The 21,906-nt window shown below is 49.1% G+C and overlaps 1 protein-coding gene across 2 annotated transcripts in view; it reads right to left on the reverse strand.

Annotated features, from left to right (window-relative positions):
• FNIP1 (folliculin interacting protein 1) overlaps nucleotides 1–19,833 on the reverse strand; it is a 61,643-nt gene extending 41,810 nt beyond the window's left edge. For both annotated transcript variants that reach the window (XM_032196878.1, XM_032196876.1), the window contains exon 1: nucleotides 19,708–19,833. In XM_032196878.1, coding sequence (XP_032052769.1) covers nucleotides 19,708–19,796 — 89 coding nt within the window. In that variant the 5' untranslated portion in view covers nucleotides 19,797–19,833. The remainder of the gene's footprint in view (nucleotides 1–19,707) is intronic.
• Between the last annotated feature and the right edge of the window lie 2,073 nt (nucleotides 19,834–21,906).

Here is a 21,906-nt window from a genome sequence, read left to right on the forward strand (position 1 = left end):
GCGCACCACGCGCTCCTCCAGGTGAGCATCCAGGCAGAGCGAACCTCCTGGTCAGAGCTGGACCAGGGGAGAGACCTGCTCAGAAATACCTGATGCTAAGTCTCTGAGGACAGGGAGATTTTCTGGGCACACCTGGAGGTACGTAGGGTATTTCAAAGCTGAGTCCAAGCCTGCACTCAGGTCCTAGGCTAGGATCTGAGGTGGTGGCTCCTTATTAAACATAAGCCCAAATCCTCAAAACAGCACAGGAAAAGAAAAAAAAAAAAAAAAGTTACTTTCTTCATTTTATCCACAGGCACTTCTGAAAACTTAATTTAAAAGTACAGCAAAGGCTCATATGCAACTTTTGGGTATAAATCAACTGTTTTTAAAGTCAGCAGGCAACAGTTTGCTCCGACCACAGGCTAAAAAAGTAATGAAATGATTCATTTTTGTTCTCTGCTGCCTTAACAAGTTTTCTTAGTCTTTCTCCTGAAAGAAGGCTTCCCTCACACATGTTGTAAAAGCACACAACAAAGAACCAGTAACTAAGCCAAGAAATGTTTATTGCTTAGTAATGCATGAAGATAGGAGCTGGAAGCCACACCAGACAAAAAGAGAGAAAACCAATTAGGAGTTTATTTGAAATCTGACTAGAAATACTTGGATACCATTTCTCTACAAATATTTGCCTTAGTAGAATTACCACTGAGCTAGGCTTTAAAAAAATGTGCTTTCTGTGCATTTTTGTATCCCTGCAAGAAAAAATAAAATTCCACTGAATTCCTCAGTGCTGGAGAAGAAGAGTGGACAGCATTAAAAAAATAAAATAAAAAATAAAGCACAAGCCCTCTGTATACAGGGAGCACATACCTGCACATACCACAGACAGGCACACACAAACACAAGCCCAGGCAAAGGTCAGTAAGAGCCAATACGACACGAAAGAGCACTGCACGTAGTCCATAGGTTTTTCAAAATGTAGGCACAATTTCCTTTAAAGCAAATCCGATTTTAAGGAAACGAAGTGCTTCTGATAAGCAATTTAGAAACAAGCAAACAAGCACGCGCTTAACACCGGAGCAAAGCTTATAAACTCTCTACCCGCAGGATTCTCACTAGCATCAGGTCTCATGACTGGGATAAACTGTCTTTACAGGAGGCAGAAGGGAGCATCAGCATAAATACAGATCTGTCTCGGAGCATTCCTGGAGGGTGTGATAGGGAGCATTTCTTTCTTGTAAGAGTGTGGATACTGAGACCTCAGCAGCTCGACCGTCCCTTTACTGTTATAATTGTTCAAGTCCTGATAAAAGCTGCTTAAAATAAAAATAACCAGCAGAGTAAAAACCTGGTGCACGGTTAAGCTACTGGAACATTGGTGTTTGTTTTGTATCACATTTCCAATTGCGATCTCCTATAAATAAGCCACCAAACAAACCTCCATAATACCAACTGGTACTGCAAGACAAGAGGGCATTTTCCCCCCGCCGAACAGTTCTGGTATTGTGCACCCTCGGGTGTGCAGAGCAGAATAATCTTTCACTGCAGCTATTAAAAATAAATAGCTCAGCATTGTGCATGTCTAATGAAAAGCTGGGGAAAAAATAGAGGCAACGCACATTTCTCCTGATGCACACAAGTAGTTGCTGGAAATAAATAATTTGCTGAAAGCTCCCAGCATTGCCCAGGCTAGCACAGGAGGGCTCTGGGGGAAGTCCCCCTTCCTCCCCTAGCTGTGCTGTGGGATTCTGGAGATGTCAAAATAGGTTTTTCAATCTTTAATCCAGATATAGAACTAACTTTTGTTTTCCACCCCCCTCTTCAAAACACAGATGACACACGGCACGGGGGGACACGCAGCACCTAGCCTTGCCTGACACGTGGGAGTTTCCAGTAGACAACGAGGCGCGCTTCACACAAAAAACCCGTCTCTATGCCACATGAGACACCTGATGCAACAGGAGTACTTGGTGAACAATCCTAAGATTCTCATCTTTAATACACAAACATTGAATTCTCTGAATTTATCTTCAGCTTCAAGTCTTTAAGGCTTGTATTTTCTGCCTCGCAACTGTAAGGACTACGGCAGATTTTGTTTCTTTTTACACAACCGAAAACTCGAGGTTCTCACTGCGTTATTTCAGAATGAGACACTGCACAAAGCTCTAAGGTGCACACACAAATCACTGACATGCTCCAGCTGCGCCCGACACACCACGCGATTTCTGCTCCAACACCGAGTAATTTAACATGTTCAGATGGCCATTTCTAAAATCAGGCAGATGTCTCAAGAAATGAGCAACTTCTGCGTTCTAGCTTTTGAGCCTTCAAATGGCTGCTTTTTATTTTATTTTCTCAATGCTTTTCAAACCAGAGGCTTGGCATCTGTGCACAGGAGGTCGAGCGGGGCTGGGTGCTGCTGTGCCTGCGCCCCCCAGGGCAGCTCCCGGCCCCTGCTGGCCCCAGCACAGCCCCGAGCCCCCCGGCCTCGCAGGCCAGGATGACCCCTGGTGGATAGCTTCAGCTGGGAACACTGCACCCCGCAAACACCCAAGCAGTCATCACTGCCAGGGCACGATGGCAATAACTCCACTGAGGACCAGGATGTGGGTGGCACGGCCCAGCCAGCCCCACACAATGCCCAGGAGCCCACCACGGTGTCGGGGTGGTGGGGGCATCCTGCTCATGGTGCTTAGGGCACCCTGCTGCACTCGTGGGAGCTTTTACGGGAAAGCATCGCCTCGGTGGTGAAAGTAATAGAGGCTGAACAGGCAGCTTGGAGCGCTGCTTGGCGGTAGTCCACCTCCGTGTAATTGATTAAGGCGGCTGCACTTGTGACTGAGTGAGAACTGAGAGCCCAATAAATCTCCAGATAAGTATTTGCTGCTCAGATGTGGAAAGCGACTCTTAAGGACCCTTTGTAACTTGCTGCAACAGATGTTGAGAACATCCAGAGACCTCCCTGACCACTTGGGACAGCTTACTGTGCTCCCTCACCCAGCAATCACATTTTCAGATACAGCATCAAACGTGCAAGGACCTCAGTTTCAAGCCTTCAGCTCAGCCACCCCCTGCCCAAACTCGAATCATTCGCATTTCCCACAAATTTTGCCCAGTGCTTCCAAAAGCGTTCTCTTTCCCCATAGCCTGCTCTCATTTATCTGCACAGACAGCGCTGCTTTCTCTAAGGTTTATGTGAGCTTTTTTTTCTTTAAAAACAAGAAAAAAATGAAAGAAAAAAGCTGCAGCTGTTCAGGGTTCCTCAGAGAAGAAGGCAGACAGATGTAAGTAGTTATTCTCCACGGATTCACGACGATCAGTGCATGAGCAGCATTTTACTCTGTCCCTCATGTGACTGTTTAATTAGGTGTTGATTCACTCAGTCATGAGACACAAGGAAACAGGGCTGCAAGCCCTAACGTCAAAGGAAAAGTAATGCCTGTTCTGCCAGTTTCTGTATTAGCAAAGCACAAAGGGGACATCCAGTTCTGAAAAGCAAAACTCATGTTTCCTTGCCCATAAGCCAAACCATCGGATCACTTCAACCCTTCCGCATGAAAAAGAAAACACCCTGAGCGACGCTGGAGGCGGCTGCTTGCAGAGCCCCCATTTTTCCCTCCTCAGGAGAGCTGAGACCAGGCTGAACGCCGTCCCTGCAGGCTTGGAGCTGAGCAAGCCCTGCAAGCAGGGTGCGCCCTTGTCTGGTGATCCAGGTCCAAGCTTCGGGACACAATGCCTGCCTTTTTGTTGTTGATTTATTATTTTTTTTTTAAAGGAATACTAGCCCTGCTGCTGTGCCTTCCTTCCTGGCTGTAACACCATTCCTTATTACCAAAGAGCTTTTCTGTTATGGGGTCCCGTTGCCACAGCAACAGGCTCTTAAAAATATCACAGAAATTTTCAGCACATGGTAAACCGATTTCCCAAACTCTGTATATTTGTAATAGGAAAAGCTGGAGGACAATTATTTATATGAACTCGGTCCAGACGAAGCTTGATGTACGGATAATCCCCAAATGCTGCTTGCAGCCTAAAGCCTGGGTTTGCACGCTGGACTTCAGCTTGTTGTTACCAGGTCACTACCAGAGTCACACAAAATCATCAAAGATGATCATTTCTCCAACAAAGGCTACCTTTAAATTCAGCGTGCCACCAAAATGCACTAAATGCCAACAGATTTCTCCCACAGAACGTGACGTTAACCCTTCAGCAACATTTTCGATGTGTTTGCAGTCTCACCCTCACTTGGGTAGATCTTTCTCAAAAAAAAAAAACAAAAAAAAAAAACCAGCATTAGGCCCTGGATCAGCAACTTATTTAAAACACATGCCTAATGCTAAGCACATGAGCGGCTGCGTTGGGAGCAATGAGGCTCCTCACGTACTTAAAGCAAAGCACATGGCTGGGGCTGAGTGCTGACTCAGTCCCATTCCCCCCTCGGATTTCACCAAAACCCCGTCTCGGTTACAGGGGAACAACTGCAAAACGCGGGCAGAGGGTAACTGTACAAGGCAGTGTGAGGACCTAGCGCTTGTGGAACGAGATCCCGGCGTGTGTACGAGGTGCAGCAGTACCTACAGCTGGGTAAAGCCACCGGTGCTAGCGTGGGGCACTGCCAGGAGCCAGCCACAGGGACACCACCGGGACAGCCCTGCTGCTTGTGACCCAGGCATCCTCCAACACCCGTGTAAAGCCCATCACGACGCCCAGCCCAGGCCCTGCAGCTCCAGTTTCTTGCTCCAGGGACAGCTCTGCACCGGGGAGCCCTCAGCCAGCCTCTGCCAACCCTGCTGCACTTCAAGGCGAGTGCCAGGCCGACCCAGAGGCAACCATGCAGGGCAGCAGAAAACCTCCGCAGCCAGGAGGAGCAGGGAGCAGCCACGCGGAGGGCATCGTCCTGCAGGAGATGGGCTGCTCTCCAGGAGAGGAGCCTGCTCTGGCTCGGCTCCCGCTCGTGGCCGGAGCACCGCTCCCCTGCTGGCTCTGTGAGCCGAGTCGAGCCTGCTGTGCTCGTGGAAGGGCTGAGATCTCGGTTTGTGGAGCTACTGCAAGAGCCCTAAGACGGCTGCGAGGAGGCGAGACTGCTCAGCTCTTCAAGGCGAGAGTCATGCTGCTGGGTTGTTTTCCAAATTAAGCAGGCAAAGGTGACCTGAAACTATTTCAGGTAGATCTATATAGAGCAGACAGACACTGAAGGCACCGCTCGACTTCGCTTTTATGTAACTCATGAGGACATGAGGACAAATATAAAGCAGATGCTCAGACAAGCCACCCAGCCACACAACTTCATTTAACATTAGCTAAAAAACCAGCCTGGCACCCAGCACACACTCTAGGACCAGGAGGTTTTGGTGCCCCACTGGTGGGGGTCCAGCTGGTTTTCCAGGAGCTGCTCCATCACAAACCGAGCTGAACAAAGTCCCCTGCTGGGTCTGCAGCACTCGCCGCCGCTCACAGTTCTGCACCCTACTTTCCCGGTGTCCCCTTTGGTTTTCTAGGTCTTGCTCCATGCTCACAGCCTTGGGTTTCTAAGAACAGTAGGACAGTGAAGGACTGCCCGCTGTCTCGTGATTCTTAAAGAAAAAAGAAAGGAAGAATTACAGCCTCGAGCACGTCAGGAGGTGGGACCAGCTCAGGGCTTCTCAGCCCTACCTCTGCCTTTTGGTAATTACTCACAGCTTAGGAGGGACACAGCAACTTCCAGATTAGCTACTCATACAGGATCCGCTGTTCTACCAGCCCTAAAACGAGCCCTTCAAGTTAAGGGACTGAAGCATTTAGAGGAGATAGATTACATACAAAATACATTGTCACTCTTTTTTGGATAGCATTTATTCAAAACAGATAAAGGGCCTAATTTTCATGATGAAACAGACAGCGAGTTTTTAACTCGGGAGGTTCCTTCAGGGCAAAAATTGCAAAAGAACTCACATGAGATTCCAGGGCTATTTATCCCAAACCCTAATCCAAATCTAATCCAGATCCAGGCTCTTCAGGTCAGTACTATACAAAAATAGCCTTGAATGTCAGACATGCTGAGCAAGAGCGGAGCATGGCCAGAATGGGCTTTGCGCAACGTGTTTTAAGGAATCCCACTGCTGCCCCCATCCACTCCAAGGCATTCAGCGGCTCTTTTGTCCCTTGCATGTGATCCGTGCGCTTGGCTGGGGTCAATGAGAAGTCCAACAGGAGAGCACTAGACCTGGAAAACAGCAGGGCTGGATCGCTGCTTTCTGCCTTGAACTTCTGATGGTGCTCTGCAGACCGCCACAGCGCAAGGAAGACTATGCAAAGAACACGTGTTATGCTTTAAAATAGTTTAAGAGATCAAAACCAGATAAAAATGGACTTGAAAAAAGTACCATGTAACAAGATTTTCAAAAACTTGGTAAACCTGAGACACCTGAGTAAAGGCTGATAGCTGGTGTCAGCCAGCCGAGCACCCAGCCTCTGAACAAAATTAACCTCCTTTAAAGGTGCCTTGAATCGAAGGCACAGCACAATTTTATAAACCAGGCTGGTGTGTAGCACTTACGCACGTATCAAAAGCACTTTTGTTGGTTGGATGCCTGTTCTGTATTTCTTCATAAGAAAGAGCCTCCAGTGACATTTTAATAGTCTCCAATGGGCAGGAATTTCTAGGTATTTGAGGCCTTCCAACACACACCTGTCCATCCAGGGGGACTTCCTGGTGCAGAACAGCTCAATTGGCCAAGTCTTACAGAAAATTCCACCTGACAGATCCATGCAAGCTCTGGGCATCTTTTGGGACCAGCCCACAAGGCTTTTCTTACTCCTAAAGCCTTGTTCTGTCTGCGATAAAGAAATGGCAGGTTCAGACCCACGTGCCCTCGCTGGGTATCGGCACCGAGGCCGAGCGCACCCCTTCCTCGTCATGGGATCCTGCTGTGCGCAGGCTCCGACCCAGCTCTGCCTCACAGAGTCAACAGCAACGCCTGATAAAGCCAGCACTGCCACCAGGAGAGGCTGCACTTCATCAACACGTACACTAAGCACATTTTTGGGAACCCCCTTTTCAACAGCTTTGGGGAGAACGGGGTGCGAGGCACACCAGGACGGCATGGCCAGCCAGCAGGCACGGGGGGAGCAGCTCCAGCCTCCCAGAGGGGCTCCCCTGGGGCTACAGCACTCCAAAAAGCCCTTCCCAGGCGAGCTGCGATCAGCTCAACATCACCACGTGCATCTTCTGCGGCTCACATACCGCAGCCTGACACGAGCAAAACCAGCTATTCCCTCCCCTCATCCCTACAGAGCGGCACGTCCACTCTGCGCTCTCACCCAAAAGCGTTTTCTGGCCTCATCTCTGCTCTCCCGACTCTGCCCGTCCACACGAGCACCTGTAAGATGTGGGGACTGGAAGAAACCTGGCGCTGCGGGTACCCCGCTGCGAAGCAGTACCAGCCCCGCGGGAGGCTATTTATTCTGCTGCAGCAACAGGAAAGAAAGATCACGTGCAGGACAGCAAGAGCTGTCAGTGCCACCGGGATATTTCAGCCTGGGTTGGTTTTTTGTTTTGGAAAGGAGCTGTTGGCAAAGTAATCGCTCACTTGGCTCTTCCTTTCTCTTTTCCCTTCTCATTGCAGTGCATGTCATTTAAAGTGACACAGCAGTGACCCCAAACAGGATGCGCCCAACTGCTTGTGGCAGGAGGAGGAGGGGACACAACAGTGCCCTGGGGAAACCTCTAGAGAAGAGAGGCAGCACTGCAGGTCTCGGACAGGACAAAACTAAGAAAAGAAAAGAAAAATGGAAAGGAAAGAGACCTGGCCTTTAACCCTTTTATTCCTCTGCACGAGCATACCAGTTTCCAAAGCAGAGGACCCAAGAGGGTCAGTGACAGGGTCAGGGAGAGCACCACAAGGCTCAGGGAATACCAAGCCCATCAAATACATGCCTCGAGTCATGGCAGCACCCCCGGCTGCTTCCAGCTGCACTCACCTCCTGAGCACAGGGCAACTCCGAAACGCCACCGCTTCATACTCCTTACACCCAGCTCAGCATTTCCAGCCTGAGTTTTCTCTGCTATATACAGCAGCTGCTGTTGCTCATGTCACACCTTCCCCCATGCCCCCTGAACCTCTCGGTGCTGCTGCCCAGATGGGGAAGGAGCCCGGGCCATGGCCAGCAGCCGCCGGGCCCCTTTCCATCAGCAGAGCCCCGCGGTGGGCTCCAGCTGCTCCCGGGCAGCGAGCGCTGCACCGAGCAGGCAGGGCACCATCGCTTCTTGGCTGGTGGACAAGAGAAAGCGATCGAAAATAAAGATTAGTTTTCAAAAAAGTCTTCCCATCTCTTCCGCTGCCAACATCTCCGCTTATGTTTATTCAGCACCTATTAGCGCCATCAATCCTCACGCTGAAGGCTCACAACAATACTCCTCTGATCAAGGAGGGGAACGGGTCCGTCCAGCATGATATTAGACAATTTCGGCCTACCTGCTGTGTACACACACACCCGATTTGGCTCTCTCACCGCCTGGGGGAACACACAAGGCCTTACTACAAAGCAGCGGGCGCTGTGCTGGCCGAGGCTCTCACTGCTCAGCCCTCTGCCTCATGTCGCTGCGGGCGCACGCACGCTCTGGCCGCGGGCAGAAAGCGAAGATAGCAGGGAATGTTCTGAAGCACACACGGGTACGTACACACACGAGACAGAGATCTGAGGACAGGGTCCTTCTTGCTCTCTGGGACCTCTTTCCTTCCAGCCTACATCTCCCCTTGCTGAGCTCAAGGCTGAGACACCGAAAGCCTTCAAACCTCACCGAGTTATGCTGGAAGTGAGGACGCTCACCCCTTAGAGGACTGGGCCTTTTTGTATTTGTGTTAATTTCCATTTGTTTATCTTTTAAAAACGTTAAATAGAGACAACCTCTTGTCAAACAAAGTGCCTATTCCCTCTCTAAGAACAACTCCACTCATGAAGTCCCTTCCCCTGGCACTACTTTTCCTCCAGCATGAGCATCACCGGTGTCACCTCCCAAGTGCAGCTTAGCTGATTTCTCTGGTGGCTACCTATAGAAAAGACCAGTCTTTAAACAAGCTTACACCAAATCCAAGTAAATAACTAAATAAAAATGACTTAAGAGGTGGTGTTAAAGGGAAAACGGCATTTAGCACATGCTCAGCTCCTGAAACCTTACCTTCTGACCCCAGCATGGAAAAAAGGCTTACACAACACCCAACCAGAAGCCACCTAGCAGCTCTGTGACTGCTTTCACCGACAAGGTAATGTGATGACACGTTTTAAATAGATATGCTTTCAGACTAACCAAAATAACCAATTTGGAGACAACTGTAAATAGGATACTATGAAAAAACCACTAGAATTTGAAGCAGGTAAATTAAAGTCAGCCTTATACCAAATCGGTATTTCTGCTTATCTGAAAAAGGAAGCTTACTAAACACTTTGTTCACATAAAATATAATTTTGTCATAATCTCATAAAAATCTATCTTAATCTGTTTTGATTTTTTGCTCTATCAATTCCATACTTTGCCACTACGTCTGTTTTGGAGGAAAAAAAAGAGACCATCAGTTCATGACCGGTGCCTCCTGCATGCCCGGGAGATGCACGCAGTTCAGAAACCAACGTGCTTGTTTTCACAGCTTCTTAACCCTCCACGCTGTCAGTGGAACAATTTCCTTTTCTACCAAGAAAGTAATTTCCAGTAACTCATAGCAACTGAAATATGTTTAGGTACTGAAGGGAAAAAAAAAAACACACACACAAACCAACACAGCACCTTTCTCTGCTTCAGTTTTGTGTCAGAGCTGGGACTGCCTTGCAATAGTAAGCCAGGCAGCACTGAAAGCCAATTCACTGTCCGAAGACTTGACGTGTTTCTTTCTGTCTGTCTTTAAGGGGGTAATGCTGCTCTTTTTCCTGTAGCAACAGGAAAATTCTGGCAGAAAACCTGCCTTACAGATTCTGATGTTCAGATAACGTCATTCAACGAGAACAAGCTTCTGAGGAGAGAGCGCTCACCCTGTGTTTTGCAACTTATGTTCCCCGTGCACACAACCACCCACAGTTCATCAGCTGTACCTACTTTTCATTAACACCTGAAGTAATACCACTTTCCTACCAATTCCTAGTAGACCAGGAGTAAATAAACCATTCAGCTGAACGCTCCAAATTGAAAGAACATCTTCTAGGTAGGTCTTCTTGGGGGACATCACAGCCAATAAAATTTTAAAAAATAATCTCATTTCCACTGGATAATTCATTCGTTTGCTAAATGCTCAAATGCTTTCTTATGACTTACCATCCTCTCTCACAGCTGCCCAAGTCACAGCACACTGTGCTGAGCCCACTGCCTCTGGAGGCCTGTTTTTGCCTTGGGATAAAGCTGTGCAAGGAAGGCGTAGCAGGCAAGAGAAATCTGGGCAGACGGTGTGTATTTTAGTTCTAGATAGAAAGCAGAACCACCCAGCAAATGGAGATCTTGATATTCCAGTGCTCACAGTAACCCGGGAGTGGCCTTTCTGGTGGCTGTCCACAAAGCCACACAGCGGGTGTCACCTCCCAAGCTGCCCAGACTCTGCCTGTCCCCACGTCCCTCCCGACGTGCCCGCCGCAGCGCGTCGCCCGCCGGAGCACTGTGGCCACCAGGTGCCCGAGGGGACACCCAACGGCACCCGCACGATTTTCAGTACAGGTACAGAAACCGAGCTGGCTCACACTTCTGTTCTCACAACCTCCATCACACATGACCGAAAGCGACCAAAAGGTTCCGAAATTGCTAAGAGGGCAGCAGCAGCACTGCATAAGCCACCGCTTCCATAAGCACCGAGGCTAAAAACAAAAACAACACAAGCATACAGCAAGGCGACAGCTCCTGGGGGCGATGCTCAGACAAGACGCTTTCGCTGTTAAAACGGAAAATGACACAGGAATTTGGGCAAAGATACTGCTCTGGCTTGAACAGGCACAATGCCAGGATCTTAAGTCAGGGCTGAACCGAGCTCGAAGTTTCTTCATTTATCTACTAAAACAGATGGCAGAGAACTGCAACTTGGCTCCTGTTTCTTTCCAGTTATGTATCACACAAGCTGAAAGGGTAGAGGCTTTGTGATATAATAAAAAGTGTTAAGTTTTGTTGACATTTTAGCTGGGCCGAGGGAAAGACGCTGCTAACGAAGAACACATCTGGATTTGCGTCAAATACCACGAAGGGGCAGGGCACAAACAGTACCTGTGTTACAAGAAGTACGACCATTTCTCTGATGGATTTTACTCATTTCAGGTCAAAATCGCCAGTGACGATGTTGTGGAAATATCCAGAGCTGATCAGTGGGGTGCAAGGATCATTTCCATGTGTCAAGACAGCTCCTTTCAGCAGCCCAGCGCTCCAGCTACCAATGTGGGGCTGCTGCTGGTTCACTCACCTGCTCAGGCTGGAGCGGACAGGAGGTGTCTGCAGCACAGCTTGCTGCCACTAAAGGCCATGGGCAGCACTGCAAAGAGCCCCTCACCTGTACAGAGTGAGGGTTTCTTCCAAGGCTGTAGTTTCAAAGAGAGAGCATGCACAAAAGGCTGAGGTTACCTAGGCTATCGCCCCAAAGCCATCAGGCAAGGCTGTTTAAAATAAAGAGCTTTTGGTGTAGTCAAGCTACTTAAGTCTCAAAGCTTAACCATTTGATATCAGTTACAAAATTACTTCTTTCGGAAAAGACAGAAAAATTCCAAAGTAAAAATTCCGCTGTACTCGTGGCCACGTGCTGCACACACACACCATGTAGATCCTATATGCAGTTTGTGTAGCATTTTGTATAATTCACATGTTTGAACAAGTTTCTCTGTAGTGCATTGTGTTCTGAATAATAATATCTACAGAAGCTATCAGTTTCAGAAGAGGAAAAGGTGGAACTTCTTACGTAAAGGTGCAGAATTACCTCCATTAAAAGCTTTGGTAGAGCACCAAGCACCAGCACAATGCATTGTTGCAAAAATAAATAAATCATTTTTTGATACAAAGACTACATAGTAACCGTTCACACTTCCACCGGAGCAGAACACATCTGAGCAGGTATTTTTAGAAATAAGCGAGTAACCCTGCGGAAAGGACTGCCCCTCTTGAATGGGATCTTTATGGAGAAATTCCTCAAGCACAGCAACGCCGCGTGCATTTTGTGCGAGTTTCTCCAGAGTATTTCCCCTTCGTGAATCTGTTACTGCTCGGTGTAAGGTGGAGCAGCTGGTGCATTAGCAAGTCATTTACAAACGACTAAAATTACTTCCTGTTTTTAATGGGCACAACTTTTTTCCCCCCCTCCAGCAAACAGTACACACAGGAAGGTTTTCTACGCGCACCACCCGCTCAGACTTTTTGTCAAGTGCTCGGAGAGGAGCTGTGCTCTCAGCTGATCCTGGAAGTCCACCGCAGCCACCCTGGATGTGCTAGCGAGACCGAGCTCTGCATTTTTCCTGCCGTTACTCACAAACATGTGATCTTGCAGACATTCTGCTCCAGATGTAGCAAGAGGAGAGCGCACAGCCGCCGAGCACGAAACCACTGCGCGCGTTACTTTCCACTTGTACAGCACGTCTCTAAAGCGGTCGCCTCTTGCATTAAGCCAAAATTACAGCAGAAGTTTCAGGCTCCGAGTCACATTGGGCCAGTTTATTCCAGAACATAAGCCTGAATTTGTCCAAGCTGTCACTAGGAGCGTATGCTTACTCTGAAGTGTGCACCCACCAAAGGATAAACCCCTTTGAAAACGCACAGAGGGCGACCTCTCAGTCACCCAAGGAGCTGATCGTTGCAGGAGAGCGAGATCTGGGACCTGGGTCAGGTAAAAACACCTTCAGTCACCAGAAGACAAATGGTGGAACTGCTGCGGAAGAGAAGGAAGAGCTCGCAGCGGACAAACCAGCACAGACACCTCTTTGTGCCCCTGCGACCTCGTCTAGAGGAGGAAGGAAAAATCGGCACCTGTTGCTCTGCAGAAACACCTCCTTTCAGCGCTTGCCAAGTCTTCTGTAAAGCACACATAAAGGAGCATTTTTATTCCAGCACAGCTACACGTACGCACAGGGACCGTGACCAGAAGCCTCCCACCGTGGCGATCAGGTGCCAGCTCACCTCGGCTCCACAGGAGCAGAGCCCACCTCACGAGACCTCTATTTTATTTTATTTTTGGCAGCAGGGCCCCCTTCAGATGACAGGGGCACAGCCCAACCCGCGGAGATCCCAGTGCTGGAAGGCACCGCAGGGCCCACCCGCTGCAGCCTCTCCTCAGAACCATTTCTCCCTCAGAGGAAGGAGCTGAGGCGCTGGAAGGGGAACAGAGAACGCCGCCGCCCCAGGAGCAGCGCGGCCGGCCGGCCTCTGGCACCTCATGCCATCCGTGGCGAGGAAGCGGCCATGTTGCCTCACAGGGCTCTGGAGGCACCACCAGGGCCTTGTCAGCACATGAGGAACCGACATGAAGGGCGCTAAGGCGAGCTCAGGCAGGGCCTGGCACCCGACCGTCCCCAAAGCGTTTGGTCCCTGCGAGTTCTGCGGTCACACACCCCTCACACCACGGGGTTGCTGCTCCAAATTAACTCCTGGGATCACACAGTAACACAAGGACAGCCATCACGGCCAGCCTGCTGAAAACCTGCCTCATGGGGCAACGCTGCTCCTCCAGGCACCATAGCCCCGGCTCCAGGCCTGACGGATGTTTCTGACAGACTTTTCTGACAGACTTTTCTCCAGGACACGCTGGATTCGGCAGCCCGTGCCCACCTGGAGAAGCACCGGGAGACCTCCAGACCTCCTTCTGGCTTGGAGATCTTCACCAGAAAGCGTCAAAAACCCTCCTGTCTCCAGAGGAGCTTACTGGCAGCGATTCATTTGCATCTTTCTCCTTCCTCGACGAAACTCGACTGAAAGCACTGGAAGGTATGTAAAAGCCCAGATGACAGGAAATGCAAAACAGAATTTGGCAACACGAAGTCCTCTGGAAAACAGTGATATATTTCAAAACACAGGCCAAAGTCATCGTAGCAAGAGAGAAAACTGCACATAAATCAAACATCTATCAAAAACTGGCTGCACTCAAGCTAATGAACACAACCAAAAAGCCAAAAACTCTTCCAGAGATATTACAGAAGAGACAGACATAAAAAAAAAAAAAAAAAAAAAAACTTAAGGGACATTAAAAAGCAAAAATGGGCTTAATAAAAACACAAGAAAATTTCTGGATTTCTTAAAAATTATGGGACAACAGCTTTTAAGCTTCATCAGATAACTGGAAATGATGAAAAGCAGGAGCTATTATAAAGCAAAGTCCAGCTGAAGCTCTTTTTGGAGGTGTTAAGGCTGTGAGGTGGTAATATTTCAGTAATTTTACAGCCCCGGTGAACAATTTGTGGAATGGCAGAAGTGAACAAATATTAAAACACAGCATTTCACTAACAGCAGTTGTTGGCCAGACTGGCTGCCATGGAACAGCTTGAAAAAGCCTCGTGAGGTGCTGTTAGGCTAAGAAATTTGTAGCCTGTGCAGGATTAACGTGGCTGCATAAGAGACTTGACTCCCTGGGCTTGGGCAGGCTCTGGTACAGCAGAAAAGCCCCTCACTGGGTGGACTGGGATACCTGGTTTGCTGGAGGTAAATCCAGTCGGAGCTCTGGCAGTGGTTTTACCAAGCCAAATCTCCGAGCTCCCTCAGACTTTGGGTCTGATGACACCACGGTGTCCACATGCTGCTAGCTCTGAACTCCTGAGGCTTCTAATAAAGCCGTACCTAAAAACTGCAGAGCAACACGGTAACCTTTGCTGGTTACCCCTGCTCTGAGCACAGGAGGAACAAACGCAAAATAGTCCCTGCAACGATACCACACCATTTACGTCAGCGCTAGCTACCTTCAGAAATAATGCGAGCGCTTACCAAGAAGTTCTGTGGGTAAAACTTTGACTGGAAAAAGAACGTAAAGACAACTTTCATGTTCCTCCTTTACCTTACTCCAGCCTCCTTCACAAAAAGTCCACCGTAACGTGTTGCCAGCTGTCTCCAAATCCCTTTGCAGTTTAGATCACTAGAAGAAAGCAGCTCCTGGCTCAACAAGCAGTTATGCTGGTGTAAGAAAGCGCACAGCATTCATACTGTGCAAGGCCACCAGCTCTGCAGAGGAGCTGCCTGGTGAAGCACCTTTGTATCACACTACCCATTTCCAACTCTAGGTTTATTGCAATTCCCTTGATGAATCCAGCTGCCAAAAGCTACGTGAAATGAAACAATTCTCAGGATACCACTTAAAGTCACTGCCACAGCGAAATAAAAGGAGTCTGGCCCTTGCCTAGACAGACCCCAGGAAACACCACCTTGCAGCCAGCCTCAGGCCCTTCATATCTTGGGAAATGGCAAAACACCAATAAAGGAACAGCCCCTCTTACAGAAAGACCCCCAGAAAGCATTATTCTAGAATGACTGGAAATGGCCTTCTTCATGTAGAAAGCAACATTTAAAGTTACTTACTCCTGTACCTTTCCACTTGAAAAGCTGCTCTTGTCCTCAGAAATACCCAGAAACCCAAAGCAAGCCCCTAAAGGAAGAACGTGCCCAAAAAACCTCCATACGGTTGGTAAGACTCGAAACTAGAAGGGGTTCTTTCAAGCTTGAACAATTACCACACAGCTGTACCTCTACAACAGGTGCTTTAACAAGAGCAAAACAGAGTTTGCAAACATCAGTGGAATGCCCCTCGGGGTGAGATGGTTCTTTAGAGCTCCCTAGGTTAAAAAAAAAAAAAAAGACACTGAAACTTTTATTGAGGTTCAGTGTAAAAAGAACTCCTAATTGATAATCCCGCTAACCTCTCACTAGGTGGGAAGGATGTCTAGATATCCAAGAGAACAAGCACTGAAACTTGATGCACAGGATGGAAAGAAGCACTGACTTTCCACCCATAACCCCAAAACGTTCCAATACTGTAATTCCATACTACAGGAGCATCCCTCTCCCTCTGCAAGAGGTTAAGAGTGCTGCAACCCCAATTACTGTCTCAACAGACTCACCCTCACACAAAGATTCTGCTGCAGCCCTTACAGCTCTATTTACCATCAGAAATACTGTCCACAAATTTAACAAGTTAGGAAGAAATGTTTCTTAACAACAAAGACATAAACTGAGACCTCGCAGCAACTTCCTGAGCTTTGGGCTCATTCTATGGAGTGAATTTTGAAGAACAAAAGGATGGCCAAGGTCTCAGTGCTTTCACAGCTCACTCCCCTCCAAAGCACTGAAGTGCACAGCGAGGAAGCCAAAAAAGAAATACCAGCTTGTAAGCAGCTTCTGTGGCAGTTGGGAATCCAAGAGCACAGTGGAACACTGTGTGAGCACGCACAACACTCAGCAGAAACCTGGGGCTGCTTCTGCTTAGCTTAAGGAAGGTTTTGAAAGATTGCATCCACCTTACTGGGGAGATTGATTAGAAACAGGGTTTCTAATAGGGTTCATTTCATTGGTATTTAAAAATGTATCTACATTTTAGACACTTGCACAGCACACGATTCGTACAAACAGCTTTGTGTCTTTTTATAACATGAATACTTTGCCTCTGAAATTCTAGAGAAGAGCATACCTGGAATCTCATGTTCCTAATGACCGTAACAGCCCAAGCCTGGGCTCGGCTAGTCCCGTCTCCTGTCACCAGCAGCGGCCACTGCCAGATGCTACAACGCGGCCAGGGGATCCTATTTATAGCTGAAGTTGCCCTCGGGGAAAATCCACTCACGTGAGTATTATTTGCAGTAGACAGCTGGTACTCTACACCTTACAGCTTAAGGGGTTGTCTCTTCTCTAGAACACTTGCAGGTGTTCCTTGTAAACAGATTTTACTATTAAAACTTTGAATGTTTTTGCTCTTCCTGTGAATGCCTCGCTGTGCAGAGACATTTCAGTGTAAGGACCCAGCCTGCCAACTGTCCTCAGCCAAGCTGCAGGGCTGAACTACCAACATGTAGTGGATCTGTCGTGACTTCCTGACAGTGCTTCCATAACATAAATGGCTCCTGTATGTGGGGAAAAGAAGACAAACTGGGACATCAGCAAATGCTTTACAGCTGCTAACTCACTGGTCCCATCACGGAACTGTTAACTGCTCCAGCACCTAGCTCTGAAGGACCTCTGGTTTGGCTGGACTCACTCTCAGCACCCAGAGCAGACAGAAAAATTCTAGGCAGGAAGAAAAAATACTAAAGAAAATACTTCGCGCCTAAAAAGCATTATGTTATTTTTGAAATAACGTAAGCTCAGATAAGTAGAATTTATGCCCTAGTAAATTTTCACAATAAGCCTGAATGAAATGCAAAGTATATTCACAGACCAAAAAAAAGAAAAAAAGAATAAGCATCAAAATCATCCTGATATGTTTTGTTATACTGATATCGTTGCCAAAGTAGCTAGACTTTTAAACATATTAATCTCTAAATATATTAAGTGAATTTGTGTTTTTTATGGGTGTTCTACAGCCTCCTCAATAAAAGGACCACGCTTTCACAGTGAAGGCAAACAACAATAACAGAGCTCACAATATTTGGAAAAAAAAAGTTTTGTTATTTAGAATATAAGCAATAATAATCTATGAACACAATTTTGTATTACTGAAACCGATGAGAGTGTTGCCCTCATGTTTGCTGGAAACAGACTAAAAATCCAGAGCACTTGTTTGCAGTCTCTAAATTCACAGCCGTACTAAGTAATGGTCTGTGTTTTGTGCATTATCCAAAAGTTTCACCAGTAACTGATAAGGCCATATATAGTGAGGATTAACTCCAGACTTATCCCCATTTGGAAAACAAAAGAAGCCATTAGGCACCATGCCTAGAGGGCATCTGTATTAGTCCTCGAAATATAATACTTGGCCCTTGTAAGAAAGAGCCAGGTCTCGCACACCCCCCAGTCTCCGCCAGCAGAACCTTCAGCCTCCTCTTGGGATTTTACACAGGTCTGCCAAAAAATAACTAACAACTGCAAATTTGCTGGTTACTGGTTGACAGATCACATCACAAAGAGAAACGGCTCTACGCAGGCGGAGGAGGGTAAGGCAGACGGCGTGACATATCTTTCTGAAAATTCACATCCAGTTTGGCACAGAACGATGCTTGTTGAGAGGGAAGAAGAGCCGCCTCCTTGCAGAGTACTCACTTTCGCTTCTTTCAACACAGGCGTGATCCCCACACTTCTGCCCCAGGGTCTGCATTGCAGCTGTTGAATTAACCGCCAGTCTCCACGCAAATTCATCCTTACCAGAAGTCTTAACAGGGTGGAAAAGGCACGGCAGTTACAGAGACCAGCCCTAGCCACCCTCCCCATCAAGGGTCCTGAGCCAAGTATTAAGCTGGTTTCAAAAGTTGGATGACATGGACGCAATTGTGAAGTTTTGTCTCTTAAAAAATAATACAAAAAAAGAAAAAAAAAAAGGGGGACCACCTTCCAGTAAGTGGCAGGGAGGCACAGGAGCAGCTGTGACCAGTGTCTGTGGAAGGCACGCTGCACCAGACCTCACGCAGCGTCCAGCCACGTTTCCTGCCTGTGTGAGGACACCACGGACCCGTCGACAGTGGGATGCCTCGAATACTGAAGTTATGCTCCTGACCACCTGAACTGCTGTCTGAAATTCTACCAGGGCACTTAAACATGCCACCACGCAAGCTGAGCGCGTCAGCCAGGTATCTCCCCTTACAGGGCAACCCAAGGGCTGGTCGTTTCTGAGCTTGTTGGGTAAGAAATGTCAGGACGAGCTGGAGGAGTGCTTTATGACATTGGCAGAAGTCTTTCAAGAAGCTCGCAACTCTTAGTAGCGAAGCGCGTTTGATTTGCATTCGAGTTGCAAACTTTGCACTTTTAAACGATTTTGCAGGCTACCTTTTTGGCCACTCCAGCCAAGCCTGGGACCGCGTCGCCTTCCAGCGGAGCAATTATCTGGCTGGGCAACAGCAGCACCTCGTTTCGCAGCCGCAAAACGCTCCCGTCCCTACCCTCACCTCCGCACCCAGCCCTGGGCGACGTCTAGGCCCCGGCGCAGGGGTGCCGAGGGAAACGTCCCCCTGCACAGCAGGAATTTGGGGGGACCCCCAGAGCCCAGCGTGTCCCCAACGAGGCCACCAAGGCGCAGGATGCTGAGATGGGGGCAGCCCCCGAGCAGCCCCTGGGGCTCGGGACGGGCTCTCCTGGAGAAAATATTCCCTTTTTTAACGCCTGCCAGTGTCGTGCTTGTCACCTTTCGGTGGATCCAGTCGCGCTGCGGTTAGATCGCGACAAACCCCGCGGGTAAACCCCAATTTCGGCTCGGCTGCGGGGGCAAACTCGGCGTTTCCGAGCCCTCCCCTCCTTGCCCCCCTTTTTGAAGGCTGCTCCCTGCGGATCACGAGCCCGTGACAAGCGGCATGGCCGCCTCCTCGCCTCCACCCCCGAGAGCCCCGAGCATCCCCCGGGGCCCCACAGCGACCCCGGGGGCCTCACAGCGGGGTCCGGGGGGGCTCCAGCCCCGGCTCCAGCCCCCGGCGTTGGGGGACCGAGCCCCGGGGCGAGGCTGAGGGGAAGCGGCGCCAGGAGGGGCCCGGAGAGGGCTGCGGGGGAAGGGGCGCTGCCGCCCTTCTTCCTCCCCTCCTCCTCCTCCTCCTCTTCCTCCTCAGCCCCTCAGCGGGTGCAGAAGTTCAGGGCTGTGGGTGAGGTGGGTGGGTAGGGGGGTGGGGGGGAAGCCCCGGCCCTCTCACCTGAAGACGCAATCGTCCCTCGCGTCCCTGGCGGGGGAGACGAGCCCGTGCTTCTTGTTGAAGAGCTTCTGGAACAGGGTGGGCGGCATCTTGGGGCCGCTGCCCCCCGGCCGTCGTCGCCGTCGCCACCGCCACCGCCCGCTGCTGCTGCTGCTGCTGCCGCTGCCCCCAACACCGCCCAACGCCGCCGCCGCCGAGCTGCGCCGAGCTCCGTCCCCTCCCGGCGCCTGGTTCCGCCCGCCCGCCTCCATTCGGTGTCACAGTCATATGACGGCCATTAGTCACCCGCCGCGGCCAACAGGGGCGGGACGGGGAAGGAGCCGCGGCCCCCCGAGCCCGGCGGCAGCGCCCAGCGAGGCGAAGGGAGCGCGGAGCCCCCGGCCGGGGTTGGGGGGTGTGTGTGGGGGGAGAGCCCCGGGGATCCGCCGGGAGCAGGGCGAGGAGCGGCCCCGCTGCCTCCTGCCCGGGGAGAGGCGGTCGGAGCCCCGCTTCAGAGCCTCTCGCAGCCCCGCTGAGGCTCCCCTGCCTTTCCCGTCTTCTCCCTTAAAGCCTGGAGCTGCGCGACCCCCGGTTTTGGACCTGCAGCTGCCCCACGAACCCGGTTTCTGCCCACTTTTCTTCTCGCCCGGCTGGGGGCAGCTCGCAGCGGCTTCTCCCTTCCCGCAGCCCCAGCCCCAGCCCCAGCCCTCCCCGAGTCAAAGCGCCGGGCAGGAAGGCGGCCCGCAGGCATTTGCATGCAGAGGAAGCCATCATAACAAACACAACAGCCGGCTGGGCTGCAGAACGGCCCCGGGGACGCGGTGCGCTGCGGCTGGCTCCAGAACACCTATAAGCCCCCAAAAAAGTTCATTAGCTTCTATAAAATCAAAAGGAACTGCAGATTTATTTATTTTTTTTTTTTATTTATTTATTTTTTTTGCAGAACTGTTTATTAATACAGCTTTAAACGAAAATGGCAACACTGGGTACAGTTAAGAGTCTCCTTCACTGTCTCCCTCTGTAGACACAAGACCAGCAGAAAGTTAATTAATTAAGAACTGGGTAAACAGAAGCGATTCATTGCTTTCCCCTAGTTTAATTCCATTTTCTAAGGCAGTGTATGATGTAACGTTAAATTAAAACACTTTTAAACAAGGATAGTTTAGTGGGTAACACGTGCAGGGGATCACTCTATAGATAGATGTAACCAGCCACCTGGAGGAACTCGGGCTGCTCACCTGCTAGAAGTTGATGATGATTATAACAGAAACTAGGAATTAATGTTCAGATGCATCTTTTCCCCTGTGCTCTGTATGCAGGATACACCTGCCTGCTGCAGATACACAGACGATTGATCTTCAGGCTTTCACATGGTGAAAGAATATAATACCTTCAAAGTCAGCACAGAAATACAGTTTCAAATAAACCCTTCAAGTAGGGAATAATACAAAATCAAAGAATTTGGCCAGGAAATGCAACTGAGCTTTCAACAGTTCCATAATTTACAGCATTGAAGACAGAGCTAATCTCAAGTGCATTAAAATTCAAGTTGACAGCGTCTCTTTAAAATATTAATCTGTTCCCAAAGCTCCTAAATTAACAGCAAGGGATTCTGAGGCTTGGTTAACATACCTTCATCAAGGTAGCAGATGATGGACAGTAAGAGAAAATGAGATGAATATGATTAACCATCCATTTTCCTGTAAAAACCTCCCCACAGATAAATCCTTATACCTACACAAAAAACATGAATTTCTATTTATCTGTCCAGTCTGCATAGCCTTGGGCATCGGGTCTGGCCTGTATTTACAAAGATTACGGACCAAGATACGGAGCCTCTTGTGTATAAGGGCTTTACTCTCCGACAGCAGCACACGTACCCTGTAGCATTTCAGTGAAGGAGAAGAACCATCCTTCATCATCTCCAAGCACTTTGTCTCCCGTAAGTACCATTTGGATCAAAAGTAACCGAAAAGTATTAATGAAAACCTTCTTAGAGTTTTTTTGTATAATGCATTTCCGAAACATTTGTCTACAATGCTGATTTTCCAGTGACAAAGCACTATCACAGCTCTTGCACAAACTGACTCACTGCGATTCCTTTCAAGCCATTAAGACTTCATCATGTCTAGGTCTGTGACAGAGCAGCCCTATTGATATCGAGCGGACTTCTTTCCTGAATCACTGCATAAATAAGCTCTTACCATCCATTAGCTGGCT

Source organism: Aythya fuligula, chromosome 14 (genome assembly GCF_009819795.1).
Source record: "Aythya fuligula isolate bAytFul2 chromosome 14, bAytFul2.pri, whole genome shotgun sequence".
Classification (NCBI taxonomy): domain Eukaryota; kingdom Metazoa; phylum Chordata; class Aves; order Anseriformes; family Anatidae; genus Aythya; species Aythya fuligula.